This window comes from Dromiciops gliroides, chromosome 1 (assembly GCF_019393635.1).
Source record: "Dromiciops gliroides isolate mDroGli1 chromosome 1, mDroGli1.pri, whole genome shotgun sequence".
Lineage (NCBI taxonomy): Eukaryota > Metazoa > Chordata > Mammalia > Microbiotheria > Microbiotheriidae > Dromiciops > Dromiciops gliroides.
In genome coordinates this window covers 199964922-199991311 of record NC_057861.1, presented here as the reverse complement: position 1 = coordinate 199991311, position 26390 = coordinate 199964922, and the positions used below count along the sequence as shown (strand labels likewise).

Genomic DNA, 26390 nt, shown 5'->3' with positions numbered 1-26390 from the left:
TAAACTTTTAATTCTATTGGTTTGAGGTTCTAATACAGTACTTTAAAAAAAAATTTAATACAGCAGTAGGCCTCCACCAGTCGCGGACGACCATGGATCAGTGCCTTGAAAAGCCACAGGCCACAGTGTGGCTGTGCAGTCCAATATGGGAGCCACAGCTCCTGAGTGACTTCTAATCGGTAACTGCCACATCCCATGTTATATCTACCCCATGAGGAGTAGCTGGAGTGTCCTCTCCAGGGTGCTGGCCTGGGCGGATCAATATGGAAAACAGGCTGTTGCCCATGCAGCAGGTTTTCCCTCTCTGCGACATTGGTGGATCCAAAGGAGAGGCAGAGCCAGTAGAGTTTGGCACCAGTGCCACCACAGGAGTTGCCAGAGGGATATGATGTCCAACATCCAACTGCCTAAGGGACTCTGACTCCTGATTTTTCTTCAGGGTTAACTCCCAAAGCCTTTCCCATATATGGGAATAGCTGGAAGGCAACAGAGGTTTAAAATCAGGGTTTCCTTCCCCTAGGCGTGTTGCCTGAAGCAACTGGTTCCAAGGTGCCAGTGACTCACCTTAAATAATACAGTAAATAAAAATAAAAACAGAGATGAAAGTTCGAAAAATTAACTTAAATGTGTCTCTTGCAAAAATACCCCACTCACTACTTTCACTTCCTACAAGGCTGTTGGTTTTTAGCCTGCTCAGCCACAAGAGATAAAGGACCTAATTTCCTCTTGATTCTTTTTCAGCCTTATGGCTCTTGATCTTGTAACTTGTGGTTTAGCTTGACCTAAGCTGATTCCTCCTAGGATGTGAAATCTGTCCAATCATTGTTCCCATTGAAAAAAAAAAAAAACAAAAAACAAAACGCAATGTGTGAACTTGAGTGGTTTGTTAGCACCACCTTCTGGCTGATGTTCTTACTCTCATGAATTAAAAATATCTTATTTTGCCTTTATTTTGTCCTTATAAACTTATTATTTAAACTGTCTACTTCATTCACTGGGAGTACTGCAAGGGATATTTATCGGAAATTTTGTTTTGATTGGTTTTGTTGCTATTTTCCCTCAAACAATAAATCACCTTGCCTCTGCAAAGCACATAGTTTTAATTTCTGTTGTTTTCTAATAACATCCTAATTATCTCTATATTATGCCAACACTGAGCTCATATCTTTGCTCCTCTATCACTTAGAATAAAACTTTGTATTTCAGGCTTATATCCTGAATGCTTTCCACACCCCCATTTTCAACTTCTTTCCTTATTCTGATTTTCCAAGTGCAAACTTATTACCTAGCTGGGTAAATTTGATTAAACCAGCCTCATTGACATTAAACTAATGATCTACACTTGATTAATCACATATTAACAACTGAGTGTCAATTCGTGCTTTTTGGTTGTTGACAACAAGCAGGATTGCATGAAGAAGTCTGTATTAATGAGCTGCAGAAATAGTACTGGGACACATAGAAATGTACTGAGTAAGAACCCAGTGCCTCTCTCTCTCTTCTGCCTGGATTAACAATGTTAGTCAGTTTTAATTTGCTTGATGCCATGATGCTGATTTTCAGCTCAGCCCTCCATTGATAGGGGATGAGAGAATGTTGGGGACAATTCTCTTCTTACTCCCTTCCCAGTACATTGTTCAATGCAAAAAGAATGTCCTCATGGGAAGCCTATATATTTCTTGGAATCATAGATTTAGATCTGGAAAGGAAACTTAGAGATCAGTTCTGTCTAAATCCTCACAATAGCCCACTGTGGTAGGTACTATGGGGATGATTAACCCCATTTTACACATAAGGTCCCGTGAGGTTAAACATTATTATGCTCTACTCATTCTCTCTTACCACCTCCAGCCCCTCCAAATCCAATCAGTTGCCAAATCCAATTCCAACTGCCTAATAGAGGGTGGGTCAAAAGTCACAAATATGTAATCACTCCTTTATTTTTTGTTTTAAATTTATAATACCATAGCATCATATGCAGTATATATAGGAAATGAGTTTACATTACACGAGAAAAATCAAATCATGTAAATGGTGAAAAATAAAGAAAACATTATTTTCAAAAAATTATTAAAACATCAGACCCCTTTTTGACTTTTGGCCCACCCTATATCTCTCTTCTCTAGTATGGCTCCTTCTCTCTAACACTGCCACTACCCAGCTGTAGGCCCTTACCACCTCACACTTAGACTATTGAAATAATCTGCTGGTTGGTTTTCCTATCTCAGGTCTTTCCCTACTCCAGTTAAGGTCTGACCATGTCAATAAAATGTATTCAATAAAATCAAATTGCTTGGCTTTTAAAGCCCTTCATAACTAGGCCCTTTCCAGTATTCTTAAATCTTATTTTCCATTCCCCAACTCTATAGTCAAGTATTATGGACCCTCTTATTGTCACCTCCACAAGACTCTCCATCTCCCAACTCCCCTGAGTTTTCTCTGGCTGTGCACACAGTGGTACTTAATGCCTGTTGATTAGTGAGGCTGCTGGGGGGCATTTCAGATAGAGTGCAAGGGGATCTGAGTTTGACTCTTGATTTATGTGCTTAATTAGGTGTGTCATCCTGGAGATGTCACTTAACCTCTCTCAGCCTGTTTCCTCATTTATAAAATGAGGGTCATGATAGCATCTGCTTCACAGGATTAGAGGGAAGCTGTGAGGATCGATTGAGATAATGTATATAAAGTGCTTTGCAGCTGTTGCCTCACCTGTACCTGCCCAGGAAGAAGAAGAGCTTTCTGGCCTCCAAAAGCTGGTATTCTCCCCCTTTCCTGCTACACACAGCTGCCTGGTGTCCTGGAACAACACCCCAAAGCTCTGCTGTTGTTAGAGTTATCTAACAACACCAACCACCCTTCCCATCCCAGTGATTCTGAATTCCTGGCTGTGTTGTTCAAACCCCAGGAATGAAATTCTGGGTCCCCCACTGGCCTCTCCCTTATTCCCATCCCTCTTCCCTCCTGCTTGCCCCCCTCCTTGCCATTGCCATGTCCCAATCTAAAGCTAACCACCCATTCCACTGTGTTCTCTAGAGTGTCTGCTCCTTTTCCACTCCACTCCTCCTGTCTTCTGACTCCTTGCTGATGACATGGTTTCCCTGGCCATCTTTTCTGGCACTGGTTGAACTCATGCTTCCCCTAACCCCTCTTCCCCACTTATTGGTTGAGGTGGGGAAGTTGGAATACTCTTTGTTCCCTGTTATCAATTCTAGGTTCTCCCCTTCCCACTATCAATAACCTTTCCTTCTTTGAGGTTCACTTGATCCATATCTACCACCTAATCAAAATCCATTTACCTCAACAGACCTCCAGGACACTTCCTTTCTCAAGGAGTTCAGTGCCTAGTTTACAGATTTTTTTCCTTTCTTTCTTTTTTTTGGCGGGGCAATGAGGGTTAAGTGACTTGTCCAGGGTTACACAGCTAGTAAGTGCCAACTGTCTGAGGCTGGATTTGAACTCGGGTCCTCCTGAATCCAGGGCCGGTGCTTTATCCACTGTGCCACCTATACAGATGCCCCGCTACAGTTTTTCTTTAGTCCCCAATTCCTACCCTCATCCTAGGGGACTTCAAAATATATATCGATTCTCCCTCAAACACCCTAAACAGTTCCTCAACTTGCTCACTTCCTATGAGCTACTCCTCCACCCTACCTCAGCTGTGCATAGAGATTCTGGTCATACTCTAGATCTTACCATCGTGTTCTATATTCATGAACTCTGAAGTTCTTTTCTCTGATCATAATCTGTTGTCATTCCTTTTTCCCCTCTACCTTACATCCTCTCTGTTCCTCATCCTTACTCTGACCCTTAATTCCTCCACTCCTCAGTTCTTTTCCAGGCCATCACTCATATACTGGCTACACTCTCCTCCCTTCCCCATCTTGACCCTTTGGTGAACCAATTCAATTTTACATTGTCCTCTTCTTTCAAGTGCTTTGTCCCCTTAGCCTATAGTTTATCTTACCCTGCTAAGCCTCAGCCTTGGGTTACTCCTACTCTCTGCTGCCCTTACTTCTACTCTTGTGCTACTAAAGGGGCAGCTAGGTGGCACAGTGGAGAGAGCACTGGCCCTAAAGTTGGGAGGACCTGAGTTCAAATCTGACCTCTGACACTTACTAGCTATGTGACCCTGAGCAAGTCACTTAACCCCAAATGCTTTAAACATCCTGGGGTCATCCTGATATATATCTTGCCAGTGGACCCAGACAGCTCTGGAGGAGAGAGTGAGGTTGGTGACTTTGCATAGCCCTGCCTCACTTAAATCTAATTCAGTGCAAGCCATGATATCACCTCAATGTCATGGTCCTCTTCAGGAACGAAGGACAAACAACAACAATGATAGTGGACAAAGTTGGAAAAAATCCTGAAACCTTGCGGACTAGGTCCACTACAAATTTATATTCATGTTATCAACTGTGGGCCTTCACTGTGGCAAGGCAATCCTTTTCTATTTCCCTAACTGATTTATTATCCCATTCATCACAGAAGCTTTTTCAAATCTTTTCATCCCTCCTCTTATGGAACTAACTCCCTTCTCCCACCCTTTCGGCTGAGAACTTTGTTTCACATTCCACTAAAAAAATTGAAGCTTTCATCAAGAGCTCCCTTTTCCCCCCTTCTTCCTATGTCACATCATTCAGATGCCTTCTGCTACTATTTCTACCTTCATTCCTATTTCACATGAAGAGAGGGCCTTCTCCTTGCCAAGGGAAACCCCTCTGCATATATACAAGTGATCCCATTACACATCCCATTTCCTCCAGCAGATTGCCCCCTGTATTATACTCACTCTCTCCTTTATCTTCAATCTCTCCCTGCCTGTTGGCTACTTCCCTAATGCCTATAAATCCATCCATGCTTCCCAGGTCTTCAAATAAACATCACTTGATCTGAACCATCCCTACTAGCTATCATTCTTTATTTCTTCCCCTTCCTTGAGAAGTCGGTTTATAGTCTATACCACCATTTCCTTTCCTCTCACTCTCTTCTTGATACTCTGAGTTCTGTCCACATCATTCAATTTAAACTGCTCTCTCCAAAGTTTCCAGTGACCTCTTAATTGTCAAATCTAATGCCTTGTTCTCAGTCCTTATCCTCCTTGACCTCTCTGTAGGCTTACACAGTGTCAGTCACCCTCTTCTCCTTGATATTCTCTTCTCTCTAGGTTTTCATGACATGCCTCTCTCCTGGTTCCCCTCTGACCTGTCTGCTTGCGCCTGCACCTCCTTTGCTAGATCTTCATCAAGTCATGCCTGCTAATTGTGGATGTCTTCCAAGACTCTGTCCTGGACAGTCTTATTTTCTCTCTCTACTACTTTTTCATGGTGATCTTATCAGCTCCTGTGGATTCAATTATAATTTCTATGTAAATGATTCTCAGATCCAATTTCTGGTCCTAACTCCGCTGACCTCCATGTGCATCCCCAATTGCTATTGGACACCTTTGAACTAGATATCCTGTAGAACCTGGTACTCACAATATCCCCCAAACTGAAATCATTATCTCTCCCTTCAAATTCTCCCCTCTTCCTAACTTTCTTCTTAGTGCCAGGACTACCACCATCCTCCTAGGCACTCAGATTCAAAACCTATGTGTCATTCTTGACACCTCACTCTCTCATCACCTCCCCCTTTTTAAAAAAAATTTAATTTAATTTAAAAAAAAATTGTGGGGCAATGAGGGTTAAGTGACTTGCCCAGGGTCACACAGCTAGTAAGTGTCAAGTGTCTGAGGTCAAATTTGAATTCAGGTCCTCCTGAATCCAAGGCCTGTGCTTTAACATCACCTCCCTTCTACTCTATATCCAATCAATTGCTCAAGTCCTGTTGAATCTACCTTCATGATATCTCTCATCTCTTATATGTGTTTTTTTCTCTCTTATACTGCCTCCCACCTGTTGAAGACTCATCTCCCCACACCATGACTATTGCAAAAGCCTGCTGGTTGGTCTCCTTTGCCTCAAGACTCTCCCCACTGCAGCTCACATTTGTCTCTATCACCTTTCTATTCAATAAAGTCAAATGACTCCTTATTACTTCCAGGATCAAATAATAAAAATATTTTGCTTGACTTTTAAAACCCTTCATAACTTAGGTCCCTCCTACCTTCCTAGTCTTCTTCTTCTTTTTTTTTTTTTTTAGTGAGGCAATTGGGGTTAAGTGACTTGCCCAGGGTCACACAGCTAGGAAGTGTTAAGTGTCTGAGGCCAGATTTGAACTCAGGTACTCCTGACTCCAGGGCCGGTGCTCTATCTACTGCGTCACCTAGCCGCCCCCTTCCTAGTCTTCTTAAACCCTATTCCCCTCCACAGATTCTATAGTCCAGTGACATTAACATTCTTGCTGTTCCTCCACAAGACACTCTATCTTCCAAATCCCCTGCATTTTCATTGGCTGTCCCCAATACCTGGAGCTCTTTCCCTCCTCACTTCTGCTTTCTGGCTTCCTTGATTTCCTTCAAGGCTCAACTAAAGTTCCACCCTCTGCAAGAAGTCTGCCCTGATCCTTCATAATGCTGATTTCTTTCCTCTGAGATTATCCCCAACATATCCTGTACATCTCGTATTTGTACCTAATAGCATGTTGTCTCCCCCATTAGACTGTGAGGTCCTTGAGAGAAGGAACTGTTTTTCTTTTTTTTCTTTTTTTTGTATCCTCAGAGCTTTGCACAGTGCCTGGCAAACAGTAAGTGGGTGCTTATAATAAATGCATGTTGACTTAACTGTTACTATCAATATTTGGATTAATCTGGCAAGAGTAGTGATGTCCACCTCAAGTGGTTATTATGAGGATCAACAAAGATGATCTATTTAAATCACTGCATAAAATGTCTGCTATTATTATTGGTGATGGTCACACAGACAAAAGTGGCAGAGAGGATTTAAATCCTAGCTCTTCTCATTCCCACTCAAACGCTCTTTCCACTGCACTGATCTGCCTTTTCTATCCAGAGCATTAACACGGAAATGAGGCAGTCATTTCAGGTTATGGTAAACACCCCATGGCATCATTTTCCAGGGAGAGGAAAGTAGAATTTTTCACTTTAAAAAGTACCACATTGTGGTTATTGACAATGGAACTCTCACATTCAGTTCATTCTCTTTCAACATTAAAAACTGGATTTTTTTCCCCCATGTGCTTGGGTAAGTGAATTATATCATCTACTTTTACCTAAGCTACCCTCACAAAATGGATGAGTGGTGTAAAAACATAATGGCAGGGGCAACTAGGTGGCACAGTGGATAAAGTACCAGCCCTAGATTCAGGAGGATCTGAGTTCAAATCAGGCCTCAGACACTTGACGCTTACTAGCTGTGTGACCCTGGTCACTTAACCCTCATTGCCCGGCAAAAGCAAACAAACAACATAATGGCAATGAAGCTGGGATTGAAAATATTAATGATATGAGCACAAGTGGGTTAGAAGGAAAGCGCAGAGTTGCTGCTTCCACTTCCAGGATTCCTAGTTCTTTGTCAGGGACATTACAAGGTGACAATAATGACAATCATACTTGATGTAGCACTTAACTAAACTTAGTAAAAAATGTTTTGAAGCCTTTTCTTAACTGATAAAGACAAAGTCACATACCATTAGGGAAACATTTGTTCTTCCTAAAAAATATTTAAATAATTCAAGACAAACAATGTGGAAAAAACTAAAATGCATTCCATTGTTAGCAAATATTGTTGCAAGATGCATAAAAATGATGCTGATGCTGGAGATTTTTTTTTTTTAGTCAGGCAATTGGGGTTAAGTGACTTGCCCAGGGTCACACAGCTAGTAAGTGTTAAGTGTCTGAGGCCAGATTTGAACTCAGCTACTCCTGACTCCAGGGCTGGTGCTTTATCCACTGTGCCACCTAGCTGCCCCTTGATGCTGGAGATTTAAAGAAATAAGTATTATATCAAATTTCATGGGGGAAGGGTGTTTCTTTTTACATTTGGATAAAAGTACAGATGAATAATGTTTCAGCTGAGTGAGGATGACAGTCAATCTGTATGTTAAATCTTAGTAAAGCTTAATTTCTTTTTTTTATCTAAATAGTTCTAATATTTCCTTGCTGTACCCCAATGGATCATTTTGCATGCCCCATGTTGAGAACTGTTGCTTTAGGAATATTGTTTTGCCAGCTTTTCAGAGGCTGCAGTGGAGAGAGAGAAACTTGAGACAGGGAGACCAATTAGGACTGACCCTCAAAGAAGGAGAGGATACCAAGGGATACTGGCAAAGGGATAGCCTGCAAGTGAAAGTTAAGCAAAGAGTCCACCTCCTATTCCTTCTGACGAGAGAGTAGCATGTAGTGCTGGAGAAGGTTTCTTGGGATGCAGTGTCTTCTGCATTCAAACCAGAAATCTGTATCTGCTAAGGAAGACAGAGAGTATCAGGAAACATTGTTTGGCCAACATGTCCCCCTAAAGCTTTGGGTCAGGTTTCCTCTGTCCAACTCTGATGTAGTCACATCAGTCAGGCCATGAGCTCAGACATAACATTCTGTTTAGCTCCAGCTTTGCACATGAATAAGACCATGTCCTGCCTACATTTTTGTAGTTTAAGGGGTCTACAAGGCTTTCCCCACCTTGATCATTCCCCACCCCACCCACACCAGTTTGCCTTAGTGCCTGCAATTCTCTGCATTAATATCAATCTTTAAGATTGGATTTCCAACACTACAATCTTATGCACGTGAAAATTTCTTAGGACACATTTAGAACACATCATTGGCCCTGAAATTGCAAATGAAACAGAGAAGTGGAAGTTGCATACTCAACTGCATATAAGTGTAAACTCATTTGAAATATCTTAAAATTAAACTGAAGTGTCTAGTCACATAACCCTTTCTTACCATAGTAATTACCCTTTTTCTGTTTTGCTCTTAGAAATGATCTAGCCACATGATTTTTTAGCTCAGTTGTTAAGGGCAGGGCTTTTTAACCAGTGTACTGTAAGACTTTTGGAATAATGAGAAGAAATTTCTCCAGCATCCCTAACACTAACGAATAAACTAAATTGATGTTATATTCACCACAGACACATGTGATGTCTATGGAGGGAGTGAGAACAAGCAGAGCAGAAGGAAATTCATTAACTGCTCAAAGGCTTATTTTTGAAAGTCCCACAACACTGTTTAAAAAAAAAAAGATGTAAAGAGTATTGGATTGGGTGTCAGAAGACCTACCCCCAGTTACCAGTTGTGTGACCTTAAGTAACTCACTTACCCTATCCAGGCCCCAGTTCCTCATCTGTAAAATGAGTCAAACTAGTGTTCTCCAGGACTATTTCTAGCTCTAAAGCTCTATGTCCTGATTGTAAAGCTGAAACAAAATCAAGAGTATTTTACAAACTATAAATGTTAAAAAGAACGAGTTTAGCGTCAACAGCCATAAGCACTTATTAAGTGACAAAGGTGTGCAGAGCACAGTGATAGGCACTGGGGGAGAAAGCATGCATAGATAAGGAAAAGAGTCTAGTGGCCTGTGGAGCATTTTGCTATGACCAATTCATGCAATCTTTGATCAAAGCAATAGCTTTTCTTAGTTCTCTGGTCAATGACACTGTCCCTTTGATAGCCAGCCCTTTTGAAAAGGTGTCCTGTTATGAGTTTAGAACTATTAAAATTTAAACCGGCCAGCTGAACTAAAGGACATGGGTCTGGGGTAACTCTTCTTGAGAAGACAGAAGCAAGGGAGATAAGTGTCACCACTAGGGACTGAGTTAACTCCAGGACCACCACCCTTCATTCCAGTCTACCCCACCCCTGGGGATCAGCACCAGGGGCCAGAGATAACTCCAAAAGTCAGAATCACCTCTCCTCATTCCAGCTTCCCCCACCCCCAAAGGGAACTTTTCATTGTCAGGTGGTGATCTGCCATCTGCCATCTATAAAAGTTTTTGCCTTTCTCCTGTTCAGGGAGATGGGTATCTCAGAGATATCTCTGGAACTATCTCCCCTTGAGACTCCTCTTGAGGCATCCTTTCTCTAGCGCTCAAATAATTCTTTAAAAGAGAAATTCTGTAAAGAGGAATACCTAAGAACCCTCACACCAACCATTTCCCCCATGACATATCCCATATGTCAAAAAGGGACTAAACAAGAATGTGGCCTATCAAGCCAGACTTCACAAGGGCTAGAAAAACAACTCAGAAAATATGACCCAATGACAACAGATTATCAAGAACATCATTATGATGAGAGTATATTTAGTCATCATGGTAAAAAAGAGTATACCACCTAATGAACAGAGGGGCTGGTATTGGAGTCAGGATAACACAGGTTTAAATCCTGTCTCTGATCCACACCAGCTGTGTGACCCTGAATAAATTCCTTATCTTCTTAGTGGCCCCTGGCAGCTCTCTTAAATGGAAAGGTACAGAATTTTTCCATTTGTATTAATACAGGTTTTTTTCTTTAAAGGGAGTTTCCATCATAGGCCTGGACCTAAATAAATAGATATATAGATAAAGAGAGAAACAGAGAGGAGAGAAAGGAGAGATGATAGATAAATGTAGGGAGTAGGCTCAAGAAAACTGGGTTCTGTTTCTGACTCACAAATATACTATGTAATTTCCTTCCTTCCTTCCTTCCTTCCTTCCTTCCTTCCTTCCTTCCTTCCTTCCTTCGTTCCTTCCTTCCTTCCTTCCTTCCTTCCTTCCTTCCTTCCTTCCTTCCTTCCTTCCTTCCTTCCTTCCTTCCCTCCTTCCCTCCTTCCCTCCTTCCCTCCTTCCTTCCTTCCTTCTTGCCAACTCCAAGTTTCTATGAGCCTATGATTATAAAACATGTAATTAATAACTATATATACAGAGATATATGTGTGTACATGTATTTATATATGTACTTTTAAATGTATGCATGTGTGTGTGTGTGTGTGTGTGTGTGTGTGTGTGTGAATGTGTATGATGGGCACAGAGAAAGGTTAACTCCTTGAAATAAAATGAATCTTCCTATGAGATTGTCCTTTGGCTTTTGCTTTACCTGCTCATCACAAGTTCCATATCATTCATAATTTCATACCTCAGCATTCTAAAGGCTGTGCTTGAGGAAGAATGTAAGAAATGTGGCAAATAAAGTGAAACCTTCATGACGACAGCAGCTTGTTTTTCACTGCTACCTCCACACTTAAAAAGCGATTAATAAATCTTTTTTTTTTTTTTCGGTGAGGCAATTGGGGTTAAGTGACTTGACCAGGGTCACACAGCTAGTAAGTGTTAAGTGTCTGAGGTCGAATTTGAATGCAGCTCCTCCTGAATCCAGGGCCGGTGCTCTATCCACTGTACCACCTAGCTGCCCCGCGATTAATAAATCTTGATTGGATGAATCCTCCTATGGAGCAAAAATCCTTTCCTGGTATAGGGAACCGAAGACTTTTACAATCTGAGGATCAGGGTCCAAACCTTAACTTTAGATGCTTACTCTGTGTGCCCTTGGGTAAATCACTTAACCTCCCTGAGGCTCAGTTTCCTCATTTGTAAAATAAGGGGCTTGAATTAGATGGACCCTGAAGACAGATAGATGGTGCAGTGGGCCAGGCTTGGAGGCAGGGAAATGTTACTAACTCTGTTACTTTGGGCCAGGCATTTAATCTCTCTCTCTCTCTCTCTCTCTCTCTCTCTCTCTCTCTCTCTCTCTCTCTCTCTCTCTCTCTCTATATATATATATATATATATATATATATATATATATATATGTATACATACACACACAATATATTCTATACAATATAATATAACATTATAATATATATTAATAAGTGCTTACTGCCAAAATTGGTGCAATAGCAATTAATTATAAAACACAGTTTTAGCTTAATTAAAAAAACACAATCCCTTATAACTTTGGAACTATGAGTTTGTCATCAGGGTGGATACTCTTACCACTCAAATACACGGCAGTCCCTCCTGCACCTCCATATTTTGTTTTCATGAATTGTCTTTGGCTGAAAAAAAAATCACCTACTAAAATAATGAAAGTACATTTCTAGACCAATTGTTTCTTTAGTTAGGAAAAGAAAGAGTTTTAATTATGTAAGTGATTAAGAGTAAATGATCTTGACTTTATTTTGAACTGACATACTCCCACTGAATTTGCAGGCCTCCTCCATCTTCACGGTGCTTCTCCTTCTTGAGGGAGGGATGTTCTCTTCGTCCTCTCCCTCTTCCGGCATGTTAGAGAATATCTTCAAGTACATTGATCTTCACCAAAATGAATTTATCCAGGTAGGAATAAATGCCTATGTACAATTTAAGAATTTATCCTTCAGGGGAGGAGGGTGTATTGTCAGTGATTTCTTAACACCTTTCTCTGAAAGGCAATGTATCCTTGACTTCCTTTTTTTTGCTGGGCAGTGAGGGTTAAGTGACTTGCCCACGGTCATACAGTTAGTAAGTGTCAAGCGTCTGAGGACTGATTTCAACTCTGGTCCTTCTAAATCCAAGGCCAGTGCTTTATCCACTGTGCCACCTAGCTGCCCCCAGCAGTGTATCCTTGAAAAGAACTCATCTGGAATCAGAGAACCAGATTCCAGCACAGCTGTGACACCATTATGACCTTGGACAAGTTATTTCTCCTTCCTGGACCTAGATTTCCTTATCTGTAAAACAAGAGGGTTATACTAGATCAGGGCTTCTTAAACTTTTTACATTCTCAATCCCAGGTATGTGGGTATATAACATAGGTATGATGTGGGATGGAATTAAGGTCAAATTGGTTGTGAGTCGTCCCCAAAGAAGTACAAGACTCAGTGACTCAGTTTCCCAAGTTTTATTGCAGTACTGTGGGTGACCACAGAGAGAAACCAGAATAGTGGAAAGGTATCTCTTGAATAAGGAAAGAAAAGACAGTTATATTTATAGTATAGATAGGGGCAGCTAGGTGGCGCAGTGGATAGAGCACCGGCCCTGGATTCAGGAGGACCTGAGTTCAAATCCGGCCTCAGACACTTAACACTTAACTAGCTGTGTGACCCTGGGCAAGTCACTTAACCCCAATTGCCTCAAAAATAAAATAAAATTAAAAAATATATATATAGTATAGATAAATTGATTATCAGTCTCATTATAATAATCTCTACCTTAGGGAGGTACAGGGGAAGGCCTATCCTAATTTGGAGTTCCTAGGGTCCTAAGCCAACCCCCAAGGTGGGTGTGTTTTGGGGGTTTACACATCGTAAGGTGAATTTGGGGACAAATTTGGCCTTTTCTGCACACATCTCTTTCTGATTCCCATGGTTAGTTTCAAAATATCTTCATTTTTCATTTATTTCTAGTTAGAATTTCTATAGGCTGTCAGTGTATCATTGTTATAGTTAAGGTATTCTTGACCTTCATGACCTTAATGCCTCTTTATGTTCTTGTTATGAATGGTAATTAATGTAAGAGAACCTAGGCCTTGACTTATTTCCCAAATCTAAAGTTATCCATTAACTGGGGTCTGAATCCCTTTTAGAGCTAATATCTGAACTACAGCTTGGGTCTTAGGTTTTTCTATTAACCCCTTTTTGCCTCCTACATCAGGTATACCTCACCTTTTGCTGTTTTATTTTTCATGATCCCCACATTCAGTTATGCGACTCTATACAGAGCCACAACCCACAGTTTAAGAAGCTAGACACTAGATGATCTCTAAGGTCGTCTTCTGGGACCCTATGATCAAGTCCCATCCAGATGTTAGGAAACTGAATCCCAGGACAGCTTAAATAAGTTGCCCAGCATCACGCAGCTAATAGCTGTCTGAGGGAGGACTGGAACTCAGGTCTTCCTGATTTTCAGTTCACTGCTCTTGTCCTTGATACTGGGCTGCTGTTTATCTGTAAAGCAGAGCCACCTCATATTTTGCTCTAAGTCACAAATATGTATTGAAGTCCAATCAAGTGACCCAAGACTTATCCTAATTTTTCTTTTCACATTGGATAATTGAATTGGTAGCAATACCTATTTGTTAGAAATTTTAATGGGGACTTACTGAGTAGGATGGCATTAACAGAAAAGTGTCCCAAGTTGGGTTTTGAAGTCCAAATATATCTTTCTTTGGCGTTGAAAATAACACCCAGTCTTATAACAGCCACGTAATAGCAATGATGATAACAAACAGGGATATCAGAAAGGATGCAAAAAATCCAGGATAAATTCTGCCTTCTGATTTTCTGGTCAAAGAAAGTATAAAACATATAAAAACATATAAAACATAAAGTATAAAAATATAAAGAATGTATAAAACAGAATTTGTTCCACCGGTGAGCAACTGGACTTTCTATTATAAGTGGGTGCACAGGGGTAGCTAGGTGGTGTAGTGGATAGAGCACCAGCCCTGGAGTCAGGACAACTGAGTTCAAATCCAGTCTCAGACACTTAACACTTACTAGCTGTGTGACCCTGGGCAAGTCACTTAACCCCAATTGCCTAAAAAAAAAAAAACAAAAAAAAAAGTGGGTGCACAAAGGCACAAGCAATTTTATCTAGAAAGATAGTAAATGGAATGTAAGGCCAAGTGTCCAAGACCAATCTCCCCCCCCCCCCGAAAATCATTTAAATAAAAATGTGGATTTAGAAAAAAAAATAACAGCATAAATATCACTTAAAAAGTGCAGAAGACCAAAGGTGTAATAGGCCGTTTCATAGCAAATCAGAAATTCAGAATCACTGAAGTTTCAATACAAAACAACTGGATATATGATTGAAAGAAAGTCAACCTGACTTAGCAGGATGTTCTTGGAAACAGAAACATCTGGGTTCAAGTCCTGCCTTACACAGATATAGACCATGGGACCATTGGATAAGTCACTTAACCTCTTGGTAGACTTGGCACCTCTCTAAAACTCTAAATGACAGACTAGTGTACATGGAGTTTCCACACTAGAAAATTTCCTACACCAATGAAATCAATATGAACAAAATGCCTAAAAATCTCTTTATGGTTCTTGTTTTAAAAAATAAAATCTGGCATACTACATTACATGACGTTCTAAGGTAGTACAAGGGCAAGCAGTAGCCAAATAAGATCTAGATAAGAAAAAAGACAAGGCCACAGCATGATCCTATACTGGGAAAAGCCAAAAGAGAAGACTAGCTGGTCTCATCAAAATCCTTAAAAATTCTAAACAGGGAACAAAGATTCACTCTTCCCTGGCCCATTTATTATGATTCCAAAGGCCACGTAGACCTAATTAATTCTTGATAACGTTAACAAAAAGGAAGGTGATAATGGTCCCTTGATCTCATGAAATAATTATGCTGATCAAAAAAATGACTAGAATGCTGCTGCATTCCTGAAGTTCTTAATAAAAACTGTACATCTCATAGCAGTAATTTTTAAATACTCTCTCTTTTTTTTTTTTGCCAATAGTCTTTCTCATGTTCCTTTCCTATCTTTCTATCATATGATTACAGTTTGCTCAATTTGGTAGGTTCAGAATTGAAATTTTTCTGAATACTTAAGGGGCAGATTTCTCTAGGTTTGTTGCCCTCTCCCCTTCTCCTTTCTCCACACTAACTAGATCACTGACTTTCTTCATAGTTGCTTAAGGAGTGGGTGGCCATCGAGAGTGATTCCATTCAACCCCTGCCTCACTTCAGACAAGAAATCTTCAAAATGATGGACATAGCTGCAGACAAACTTCGACACTTAGGAGCCACTGTAGATGCAATAGACATGGGACATCAACAGGTAACATGCCTTATCTTACTTCTGTTAACCACTGAAATTCTCTACCCTCCAAACATCTTATCTGATTTCTAATGGATGTGGTGATGTGTCTCTTTAGTAATGACAGAATACCAGATAAACTTTTCCTTCAATTTACTTACCCTATTCCAGTTTACTTTTTACATATATTTTGGAAAATAAAATTTTATTCAATTAAAAAAAAAGAATTTAAAATCCTACCTAATCCCACTTTACAACTATCAAATCAGTTAACACAAAAGAAAAGACAAATGACAAATGCTGGAGGGAATGTGGAAAAGCCAGGACACTAATGTTTGGAATTGTAAACTAATCCAACTATTCTGTTTTCAATGTTTTGTGTGTGTGTGTGTGTGTGTGTGTGTGTGTGTGTGTGTGTGTGTGTGTGGCAATTGGAGTTAAGTGACTTGGGTCACACAGCTAGTAAGTGTTAAGTATCTGAGGTCGGATTTGAATTTCCTGACTCCAGGGCTGGTGCTCTATCCACTGCACCACCTAGCTGCCCCTAATCCAACCATTCTGGAGAAGAATTTGGAACTACACTCAAAGGGGCTATAAAACTGCACATATCCATTTGACCCAGCAATACCACTACTAGGTCCATATCCTAAAGAGATCAAAAAGAAAGGAAAAAATATACAAAAATATTTGTAGCTGCTCTTATACAAATACAAACATATTTATAGCAGCTTTTTGTGGTGGCAGAGAATTGGAAATTGAGGTGATGATCATCAGCTGGGGGATGGCTGAACAAGTTGTGGTATATGATTGTGATGGAATATTATGTCATAAATGATGAAGGGGATAGTTTCAGAAACACCTAGGAAGTCTTATATGAATTGATGCAAAATGAAGTGAGCAGAACCAGAAGAACATTATATACAATAACAGCAGTATTGTTTAGTGTTGGGTTTTTTTGGTGGGGCAGTGGGGTTAAGTGACTTGCCCAGGGTCACACAGCTAGCAAGTGTCAAGTGTCTAAGGTCATATTTGAACTCAGGACCTCCTGAATCCTGGGCTGGTGCTTTATCTACTGCGCCACCTAGCTGCCCCAATAATAGCAATATTGTAAGGATGATCAACTGTGAAAGACTTAGCTACTCTAATCAATAAAATGATCCAAGACAAATCCAAAGGACCAATGATGAAAATTATTGTCCACCTGCAGAGAGAAAATGGGCAAACTCTGACTACAGATTCAAGTATATTTTTTCCGCTTTATTTTTCCTGCCTTTTTTTTTTGTTTGCAACATGGCTAATATAGAAATGTCTTGCATGACTTCACAAATATAATGGATATCCTATTGCTTGTTATCTAAAGATGAGGGATAGAATTTGGAACTCAAAAAAATAATTAAAAATAAGCATAATTTAATTTTTTTTAATAAGCATAAAATTTTTAAAAAAGATGCAGACTCTTCCAGCTACAGTCAATGGAAAGAGACTGCTCCCACTAATATAAAAAATAAACAAATTAAATTAAATTAAATCCTACCTAACCCTGAATGTGACACTTAGCTAAAATGATGCTTTCATGAGGGTGCATAGTCTTTCCACCAGAGAAAATCATATTTCCTCTATGGTTCTGGTTTTTTTTTTAGAGCTTTTACAAAGGATTATTTACTTCAAAGATATAAGAAGAACAAAAATTAAAAATATTGGCCCCTAATACTTGAGGCACACTTTCCTCTATACCACTTCACTCTCTGGGAAGAAGTGTATTTACTCTTTTTTTTTTTTTTTTGCGGGGCAATGGGGGTCAAGTGACTTGCCCAGGGTCACACAGCTAGCAAGTGTCAAGTGTCTGAGGCCGGATTTGAACTCAGGTACTCCTGAATCCAGGGCCGGTGCCCTATCCACTGCGCCACCTAGCCGCCCCCGTGTATTTACTCTTAGCACAACTTCTACAAAGCATTGGTCCCACCAAGTTCATAACCAGGTGTGGTTTGACTATCAGATGTCCAAGACATGCTGTCTTGGGGATGGAGGGAGACATTTAAAAACTAGAAATCTTATAAAAACAAATGTTGAAAACTAAAAAAAAATTGTTCTAGTTCCCCAGAAAACACTTTTTAATAAGATTTCCCCATAACTTTCTAGGAAGAGAATCAGTCAGATAATATACACTTTAGGAATAGAGAAACTAGCCAGGCATGTAATCTCAGCTACAATAGGGTGACAGACCTCTTGAGCTTTGAAATTTTGTGCTTCAATGGACTATGCCAATCACTATCTGTCTAAGTTCAGCATTAATATGGCGAACCTCCAGGACCAGGAAGAGGGGAGATGGGAGAGGTGCAGAAGCCCTGGATTTACTAAAGAAGGATGAACTATCTTAGGTCAGAAATAGAGTAGGACAAAACTCTCATTCTTATTAGGTGTGGTTCTAACCTGTGTAGGACAGAGAGACCTGGTCTTAATATTAAAATGAAATAAAATAGGGGGCAGCTAGGTGGCGCAGTGGATAGAGCACCAGCCCTGGAGTCAGGAGGACCTTAGTTCAAATCTAGCCTCAGATACTTGACACAAGCTATGTGACCTTGGGCAAGTCACTTAACCTCAATTGCCTCACCAAAAATATATATATAATTAAATATAAAAACCAAGATGCAAAGAAATAAGTATTGGCTACATAATGATTCAGATTTTTTGGTTTTGTTTTTGTTTTTTTTACAATGGTTCAGATTACATGAAACTCCTAAACCTATATTTCTAGGTTCTCTGGAAGACCGATACTATTGTCCCCTTCTTCTTCTTCTTCTTCTTCTTCTTCTTTTTTTGGTGAGGCAACTGGGGTTAAGTGGCTTGCCCAGGGTCACACAGCTAGTAAGTGTTAAGTGTCTGAGGCCGGATTTGAACTCAGTTCCTCCTGAATCCAGGGCCAGTGCTCTATCCACTATACCACCTAGCGGCCCCCCCCCTTTTATAATTATGCTTCATTAATTTATTTTAACTTTTAAAAATAATTTGAGTTCCAAATTCTCTCCCTCCCCAAACCCATTGAGAAGGCAAGCTATATGACAAGACTTGTTTTAATATGTTCACTTGTATTTCTGCAGCTGCCTGATGGACAGAACCTTCCAATACCTCCAATTCTTCTAGCTGAACTTGGTAATGATCCGAAGAAACCCACAGTGTGTTTTTATGGTCACTTGGATGTGCAGCCTGCCAAAAAAGAGGATGGGTGGCATACAGACCCCTTCACCCTGGTGGAAGTTGATGGTTAGTATTTTGTTTATTTTTGTTTCTTTGGCATAATTATACTTCTAAAGCTAATTAGTTGTTTATATAATTTAAAGTGTTGTTCAATTTTGTTGACATTATCATTAAAATATCTCATTATCTTACTGGCTTCTTTCCAGTGGTTTGGTCACTATCTCAAAATTATCTACTTGAAAATATCTCAGAAACGTTTGATGAGATTTCATGTAAGATGGTAGAACAGGAGCCAGCTGTGCCTAAATCACCTCTAGGAATTAGAAATACTGCCCAATCTTCTCCATAGTCCATCAAAAAAAAAAAAGAGAGAGAAAGAAAACAAAACCAAATTTGCAAAAATTACTAGGATTACTATCTACTACTGTACAGCCTTTTATATAACAGTTTAAGGTTTGCAAATCACTTTACATACATTATCTTATTTGATGTTGACAACAACGGTGTAAGATTGATGTATGTATGATTTTTCCCATTTTGTTTGGGTTTTTGTGGGGCAATGAAGGTTAAGTGACTTGCCCAGGGTCACACAGCTAGTAAGTATCAAGTGTCTAAGGCTGGATTTGAAGTCAGTTCCTTCTGAATCCAGGGCCGGTGCTTTATCCACTGCACCACCTAGCTGCCCCCTATTATTCCCATTTTAAAGATTAAGAAATAGACTGAGAGAGGTTAAGTGAATTGCCCAAGGTCACACAGCTATTGTGTCAGAGATTGGATTGAAATCCAGGTTACTCCTGATTACAGTTCTACTTTCTACTACATCATGCTGCCTCTGGAGGAGAGATTTTATTATTACTACCACTACCCATGGAGCCCCACAATGTCTTGCTGTCCTGGAGTCCTGGAGTCTGTAGAAAAACTTACATCTCCAGTTACTGGTGTGCTGCCTCCTTTGGCATGCCAAGTAGAGCCATTTGTAACCTATCATCTCTCTGATTTTTTGAGATGTGAGGCATGAATTGCTGAGGCCTCTCCCCACCTGTTCTACTGAATCACATACTGACCAAGGTCAATCAAGTACATACTAAGAATGGTTGCTACTCACATGCAAGCTGCAGAAAGCAACACACACACACACACACACACACACACCACCATCACCACCACCACCACCACCAGAATCCAGGACATCATTCTAGTTTCCTAATCCCAACATTAGCCTCCTTTTCCAGGTGGAGTCCCAGAACCAGATTGATTCAGTTCTCTGGAAGACACCTGGTACCCTACTAGAATAGCCAGTATCTCTCCAAAATTCCAGACTTGATAAGAGGGATGTTTCCCAACCTCCTTATTTTCTATGCTTATTCAAAGTTCAATAAATAACAAAAACAACAACTGATTGAAAAAACAGGAACAAGTAATAGTTTCAAAAGAAAAAGTAAGAAGGAAAAGAAGTCAGTCAATTTGGTTCAGATACAGAAATTAAAAAAAAATAACTACTGCATTCCAAAACCTAATTAGAGAAAACTTTCCAGACTGGAGAAGATAAACACTGACAGTACAAACAACACAGAGGAACAACACAGAGGATCCTAGCTTGAAGAAATCCTAATTAAAATTCCCCAAGGCATATAATTGTTAAACTATAAAATTACAAAGAGAAAAAACTCCCTATGGATTTAAAAAGAAAAAAATTAATTATTCTTTTAAAATACAAATTAGAGCAATACCAGACTCTTTTTAAAAAATAGGACAAATGTTGAAGATACACAAAAATATTTTTAAAATAATAGGATTGTGTCCAGAGGGCCAGTGATAAAGAATGCTTTTTACCTCCTGACAGAAAAAGTGATAAACTCAAGATGTAGAAAGAGACATGTTTTTTACCATGACCATGCAACAATATGTTGTGCTTAATCAACTGTATATTTGTTGCAAGGGTTTTGTTTTTCTTTTCCTTTTCTTTTCAGCTAGGGGGAGGTTTGAGACAGATTAAATAAGTATTCATTGTTGGGAGAAAATGTAACAAATAAGACTAAAATCACATACTCTAAAACATGACTACTAAAAAAAACCCCAAAAGACTAGTATTATATCATATGTTAAGGGCTAAAATATCTAAAATATCTAATGAATGGTCGCCAATAAATTATAAGCTTTAGCAAGAGTTAGGCTTTTAAGCATTTATTAAGGAGAATTAGAATTTGGTAAAGAGAGAAGAAAAGGCCTAGATTCATCTATCTATTAAAGGGAGAGCACATTTCTAGCTCCCTTCTCCACCAGCGTCCCCAGGAAAAGAGAGCGAGACAGAGCTCCAGTCTCTTCCTTCTTCCTCCCACTAGCCAACGTCACTTCCTGACGCCAAAGAAAAGACTCCTAGTCTTGTCCTCAAAGACCTTCACTTCATGGGCGGAACTCTTCTACAGTAAGTCTCCAGCAGGTGGTGTCATTCCAGTCGTTACACATGGAACATAGCACATAACTAAAGTCTAAAAAATAGAAAATTTAAAGGTAATAGATTGTTATCTACAAAAGTATGAATGACCAAAATTGACATAATAGAAAATTAATCATCCAAATAGAAGAAGGACAAAGAAAGAATAAGATGACATCAGAGAATTACACCACAAACAACAACACATGGCCCAGATGATTCATTATAATAAGATAAGAAGAAAATACTGGGAATGAATTACTCAAAATATCATTACTTGCAGGTAACATGTTGGATTTTCCACATATACCAACATGTTACCTGCAAGTAATGATATTTTGAGTAATTCATTCCCAGTATTTTCTTCTTATCTTATTATAATGACTAGAATTTCTAAAAACCATACCAATAAAACTACAATATTAGAAATAAAGGAATACCTAAATAATTGGAGGCCAATGTTCAAGATAGGTTAGATTAATATAGTTAAAGTGATTACAATCCCAAAATTCACTCACATGCTTAATGCAATACCAATCAAAAAATGGAAGTGCTTATTTATAGACATGAAAACATAATTAAATGTATATAGAAAAACAAATGGTCAATAAAATCAAAGGGTAGGTTAGGAAAAAAAAAGTTAACGATGGTAGTCTTACACTCCCAGACTTTAAAACATATAAAGCAGTTCACAAAACTGTCTGGAACTAGACAAAAAAAGATCAATAGAACAGCTTACAAATACCAGATAGCTAACCAAATATACATTAAAATACTAAAATTTAATAAACCTATAGCAGACAAAAACTGGGGAAATAGTTCATTATTAATAAATGGACTTGGAAAAATTGCTTCGTAACTTGGTAGAAAATGAATTTAGACCCATATCTCATGCTATATACCACACTGAATTCTAGCTGGATAATAGACTTAAGCATACAAAGAGAAACTATTAAAAAGATGGAAGAAAGGGACATTTATCAAAATTTTGAAGGGGAAATGATATTTCTATTAGTCAGAGGGACTTATTAGGACAAGAATAATGTGTTTGATTATATTAAAACAAAAATTTTCTGTAAACAAAAACAATACAAAGAAAAATACAAGTAACAGGTTGGAAAAATACTTATAGCTAATATGACATATAAACACTTTACATCTAAAATATATAAGAAACTTAAAATTTTCATAGGTCCAGTTCAAAATATACTGATGGTCAAAGGCTATAAGAGGGCAATTTTAAAAAGAGGAAACATAAATTGTTAATAATCACTTGAAAATGCTCAACTTTAATAATTAAAAAGAATACCCATTAAAAAATAACTTTGAGATAACACCTCAAATTGGCAAAAATAATTAAAACTCAGAGCTAGTGGGGTTATATAAAAACTGGTACACTCATTAATTGTTGAAAAAAATTTCAAACTAGTAGAATCTTTTTGGAAAATATTCTAGCAGTATGCAGTAAAAGTTATAAAAATAATCATACCCTTTGACTCACTAATCCTAGTGTTCAGAACATGTATCCTAACAGTATTATCACAAAGAAAAAGTTATTATGTTAAAGATTTTTATAGTAGTGTTATTTGTAAATTACAAAAAGGAAGAAGGAAAAAAGGAAGGAAGGAAGACAATCTAAACATTTAATAATATAGGCATAGTTAAATAAATTATGTTATACTAATGTAAAAGAATGTTATAATAAAATTCATATTAAAAAGCATAAGGATTATAAAGACATATGCAAAGATCTTTTGGAAATAATGCAAAATGAAAAATATCAGATTCAGAAAAATAGAAAACTTAATATAACCATAAAAGGAATCAGGAAAAATGGACAAGAATGGATGAATTCTGGTGGAAAATATAAAAGGGATGACTGAAAAGTGATGACATTGTATGCACTAAAATTCATATATTTAAATGTAAATTATTGATGTTTGATATTAAGCTTATATAAGGATAGGAATTGGACCTGTGATTTCACTGTTATAGGGAACTCCCAGCTGACAGAACTTTTTCTACCAATTCAGGTCAGCACCTTCTCTGCCAGTTATAGCCTTACAGTGGCCTAGAATACTGAGTGGCAACCAGGTGGTTCAGTGGATAGAATGCTGGGCCTGGAGTTAGGGAAACCTGAGTTCAAATCCAGCCTCAGATACACTCAGCTGTGTAACTCTGGGCAAGTCATTTAACCCTGCTTGCCTCAGTTTCCTCAGCTGTAAAATGAACTGGAGGAGGAAATGGCAAACTATTTAAGTATCTTTGCCAAGAAAACCCCATATGGCATCATTAAGAGTTGGACAGTACTGAACAACAGAGCACTGAGAAATTGTGACTTGTTCAGGGTCACACAGTCAATATATATATATATATATATATATATATATATATATATATATATATATATATATATATATATATATATCAGAAGCAGGGCATGAACCCAGGTCTTCCCGGATCCCTACCCAAATCTCCATCCTCTTTGCCATGTTGCCTCTTTAATTTTATAACTCATTAAAAAAAGAGAAATAGTTGATTTTTTCCCAAGAATTTACAAAAGATGATATGGGTCTAACCTGCCTCCAAAGGAATCTTCTCTGTTATTTATGCCTTCACTTATGTAAAATACATTTTATTGATGACTTTTGTCATTATTAAGTATTTTAGCAAATAAAATGAATAGAAATGCTGTTTCACCTCCAGCCTATCCTTTCCCCTCATCAGATTGTTTGGTTTACTACTACTGATTTTTTTTCACTTGTCAAAGAGACCATGAGTTCTTGAACTGCTGAATGAATTAACTCACCAGTAAGAGGACTCTTAATTAATGGTGAAAATGTTTTCCTGCTTAAAAATAACAAACTTGGAATTCATATATTATGAAGACAAAAGGAAAAGTCAAATTGAAATGAACCATTGAGAGGGACTTTGACATCTTTCATTTAGTCTAGTCGCAAATTTTCAAAATGACAGATTACATAACATTCAGTGGCAAATATGTAGATATCTTCCAATAAGCAATGGTCAAGGGGTCAAACTGTTACCAAGCCATTGACATGTATGTCGTCTTACACTGGTGAACCACCAGGTGAATATGAAATTTGTATTTATACTTTGCAATTTCAGAACAAGATTTGTGCAAGGCCAAAATGAAAATGTGCTGTTAACATAATCGTTCATCATGTTAAATTTGTTTTCAACTTCTTAAACTTTAAACTTAAACTTTAAAAAATTGTTCTGATCTTTTTTCCCCCTTTTCCCACTTAAAGGAAAACTTTATGGACGTGGAGCAACAGACAACAAAGGACCTATTTTAGCTTGGATTAATGCAGTGGATGCCTTCAAAGCCCTAAACCAAGTATGTCACCAATAGCCTATGGTTTCAAATTTAAAAGGATAACTATGAGTAGAAAATGGATAAATGAAAAATATCTCTGAGTAGATAAAATTAAGTTGAAGAAGAATTTTAAGTCACATTTAGGTATGATACTTCTTAGGTAAGATTAGGTTTTATTTATTTATTTATTTATTTAATAATTTTTTTTTTTTTGCAGGCAATGGGGGTAAAGTGACTTGCCCATGGTCACACAGCTAGTAAGTGTCAAGTGTCTGAGGCGGGACTTGAACTCAGGTACTCCTGAATCCAGGGCCGGTGCTTAACCACTGCACCATCTAGCTGCCCCCAAGATTAGGTTTTATTAATCCTTAGATACATAGATATATAATACATGTGTGTATGTATATATGAATAAGTATGTAAAAATATGCCTCCACAGGCATATTTATAATTTCAAGACATCAGGGAGCATTATTTAGTAGTCCCTAGTTTACAGGAGTTAGGGTAGATGGTTTCAATTGTTTTTTCAGTCATGTCTAACTCTTTGTGACCTCATTTGGGGTTTTCTTGGCAAAGATATTGGAGTGGTTTGCCATTTCCTTCTCCAGCTCGTTTTATAGATGAGAAAACTGAGGCAAACAGGGTTAAGTGACTTGCCCAAGGCCACACAGTTAGTAAGTATCTGAAGCTGGATTTGAACTTAGGAAGATGAGTCTTCCTGACTCCAGGCCTTATACTCTATTCATTTTGCTACCTAGCTGCCCAGGGCTAGGTGATATTGTGTATTAAAAGGACCTGAAATTTCATTGCTGTAAGTGTACCCTTGACTTGTCACCTGATAACTTAGCAGACAATCTTTGAGAGATACTATGACTGAAAAATTAATCACTCTGCATATAACTTGGTGATTAATCTCTCTGAACTTCACTAGACTGGTCCTTGGATCATAGACCTGCATTGGGGTGCAGGTCAGTACTCACTTTCTCAGCTTTGTAGGACATGTGAGAACCTGTTTTGTAGCAGTGTAGTTTTAGAGAACTCAAGGTCAGCACCTCCACACCACAATAAGGTATTGAAATAGAAATTTACAGGAAGACATTCCAGTGTATTTGAATGTGTTTTTTTTTTCCAGGGTAATGAGGGTTAAGTGATTTGCCCAGGGTCACAGAGCTAGTAAAGTGCCAAATGTCTGAGGCTGGATTTGAACTCAGGTCCTCCTGAATCCAGGGTCAGTGCTTTATCCACTGTGCCACCTAGCTGTCCCTGTATTTGAATCTTAAAATAAAAAATTATAATATTGCTACATTGGCATCTACTAATGGCCCCCAGAATCAAGACATTTCTCCCATGACTGACTACATATCTGTAGACTCTAGATACAGTTTTTGAATCTCACATTGATTGGTAATTCAGTCTAAGAAATTCAACAAACATTCTGCTAAGTGCTGAAGGAGAGACACAGTTTAGATTAGATAACACCTGCCCCCTCAGTCTGTGGAATCAGAACATCATAGACTTAGGGATGCAAGGGACCTTAGAGGTTATCTAAACCAACCTCTTGTTCATTGGGAAAGAACCCAGAGAGGTTATGGGGCTTGACAAGAATCAGGATTTGTGCACTGGCCCTGGATTCAGGAGGACCTGAGTTCAAATCTGGCCTCAGACACTTGACACTTACCAGCTGTGTGACCCTGGGCAAGTCACTTAACCCCAATTGTTTCACAAAAAAAACAACAAACAAAAAGAATCAGGATTTGAACTTAAGCCCTCTGACTCCAAACAGCACC

At 38.6% G+C, this 26390-nt stretch overlaps 1 protein-coding gene across 1 annotated transcript in view; it reads left to right on the top strand.

Annotated features, from left to right (window-relative positions):
* Window positions 1-26390, top strand: part of CNDP1 (carnosine dipeptidase 1) — a 74600-nt gene that overhangs the window by 25395 nt on the left and 22815 nt on the right. The window contains exons 2-5 of the mRNA XM_043977945.1: window positions 12085-12210; window positions 15506-15655; window positions 18733-18895; window positions 24536-24624. Coding sequence (XP_043833880.1) covers window positions 12085-12210; window positions 15506-15655; window positions 18733-18895; window positions 24536-24624 — 528 coding nt within the window. The remainder of the gene's footprint in view (window positions 1-12084; window positions 12211-15505; window positions 15656-18732; window positions 18896-24535; window positions 24625-26390) is intronic.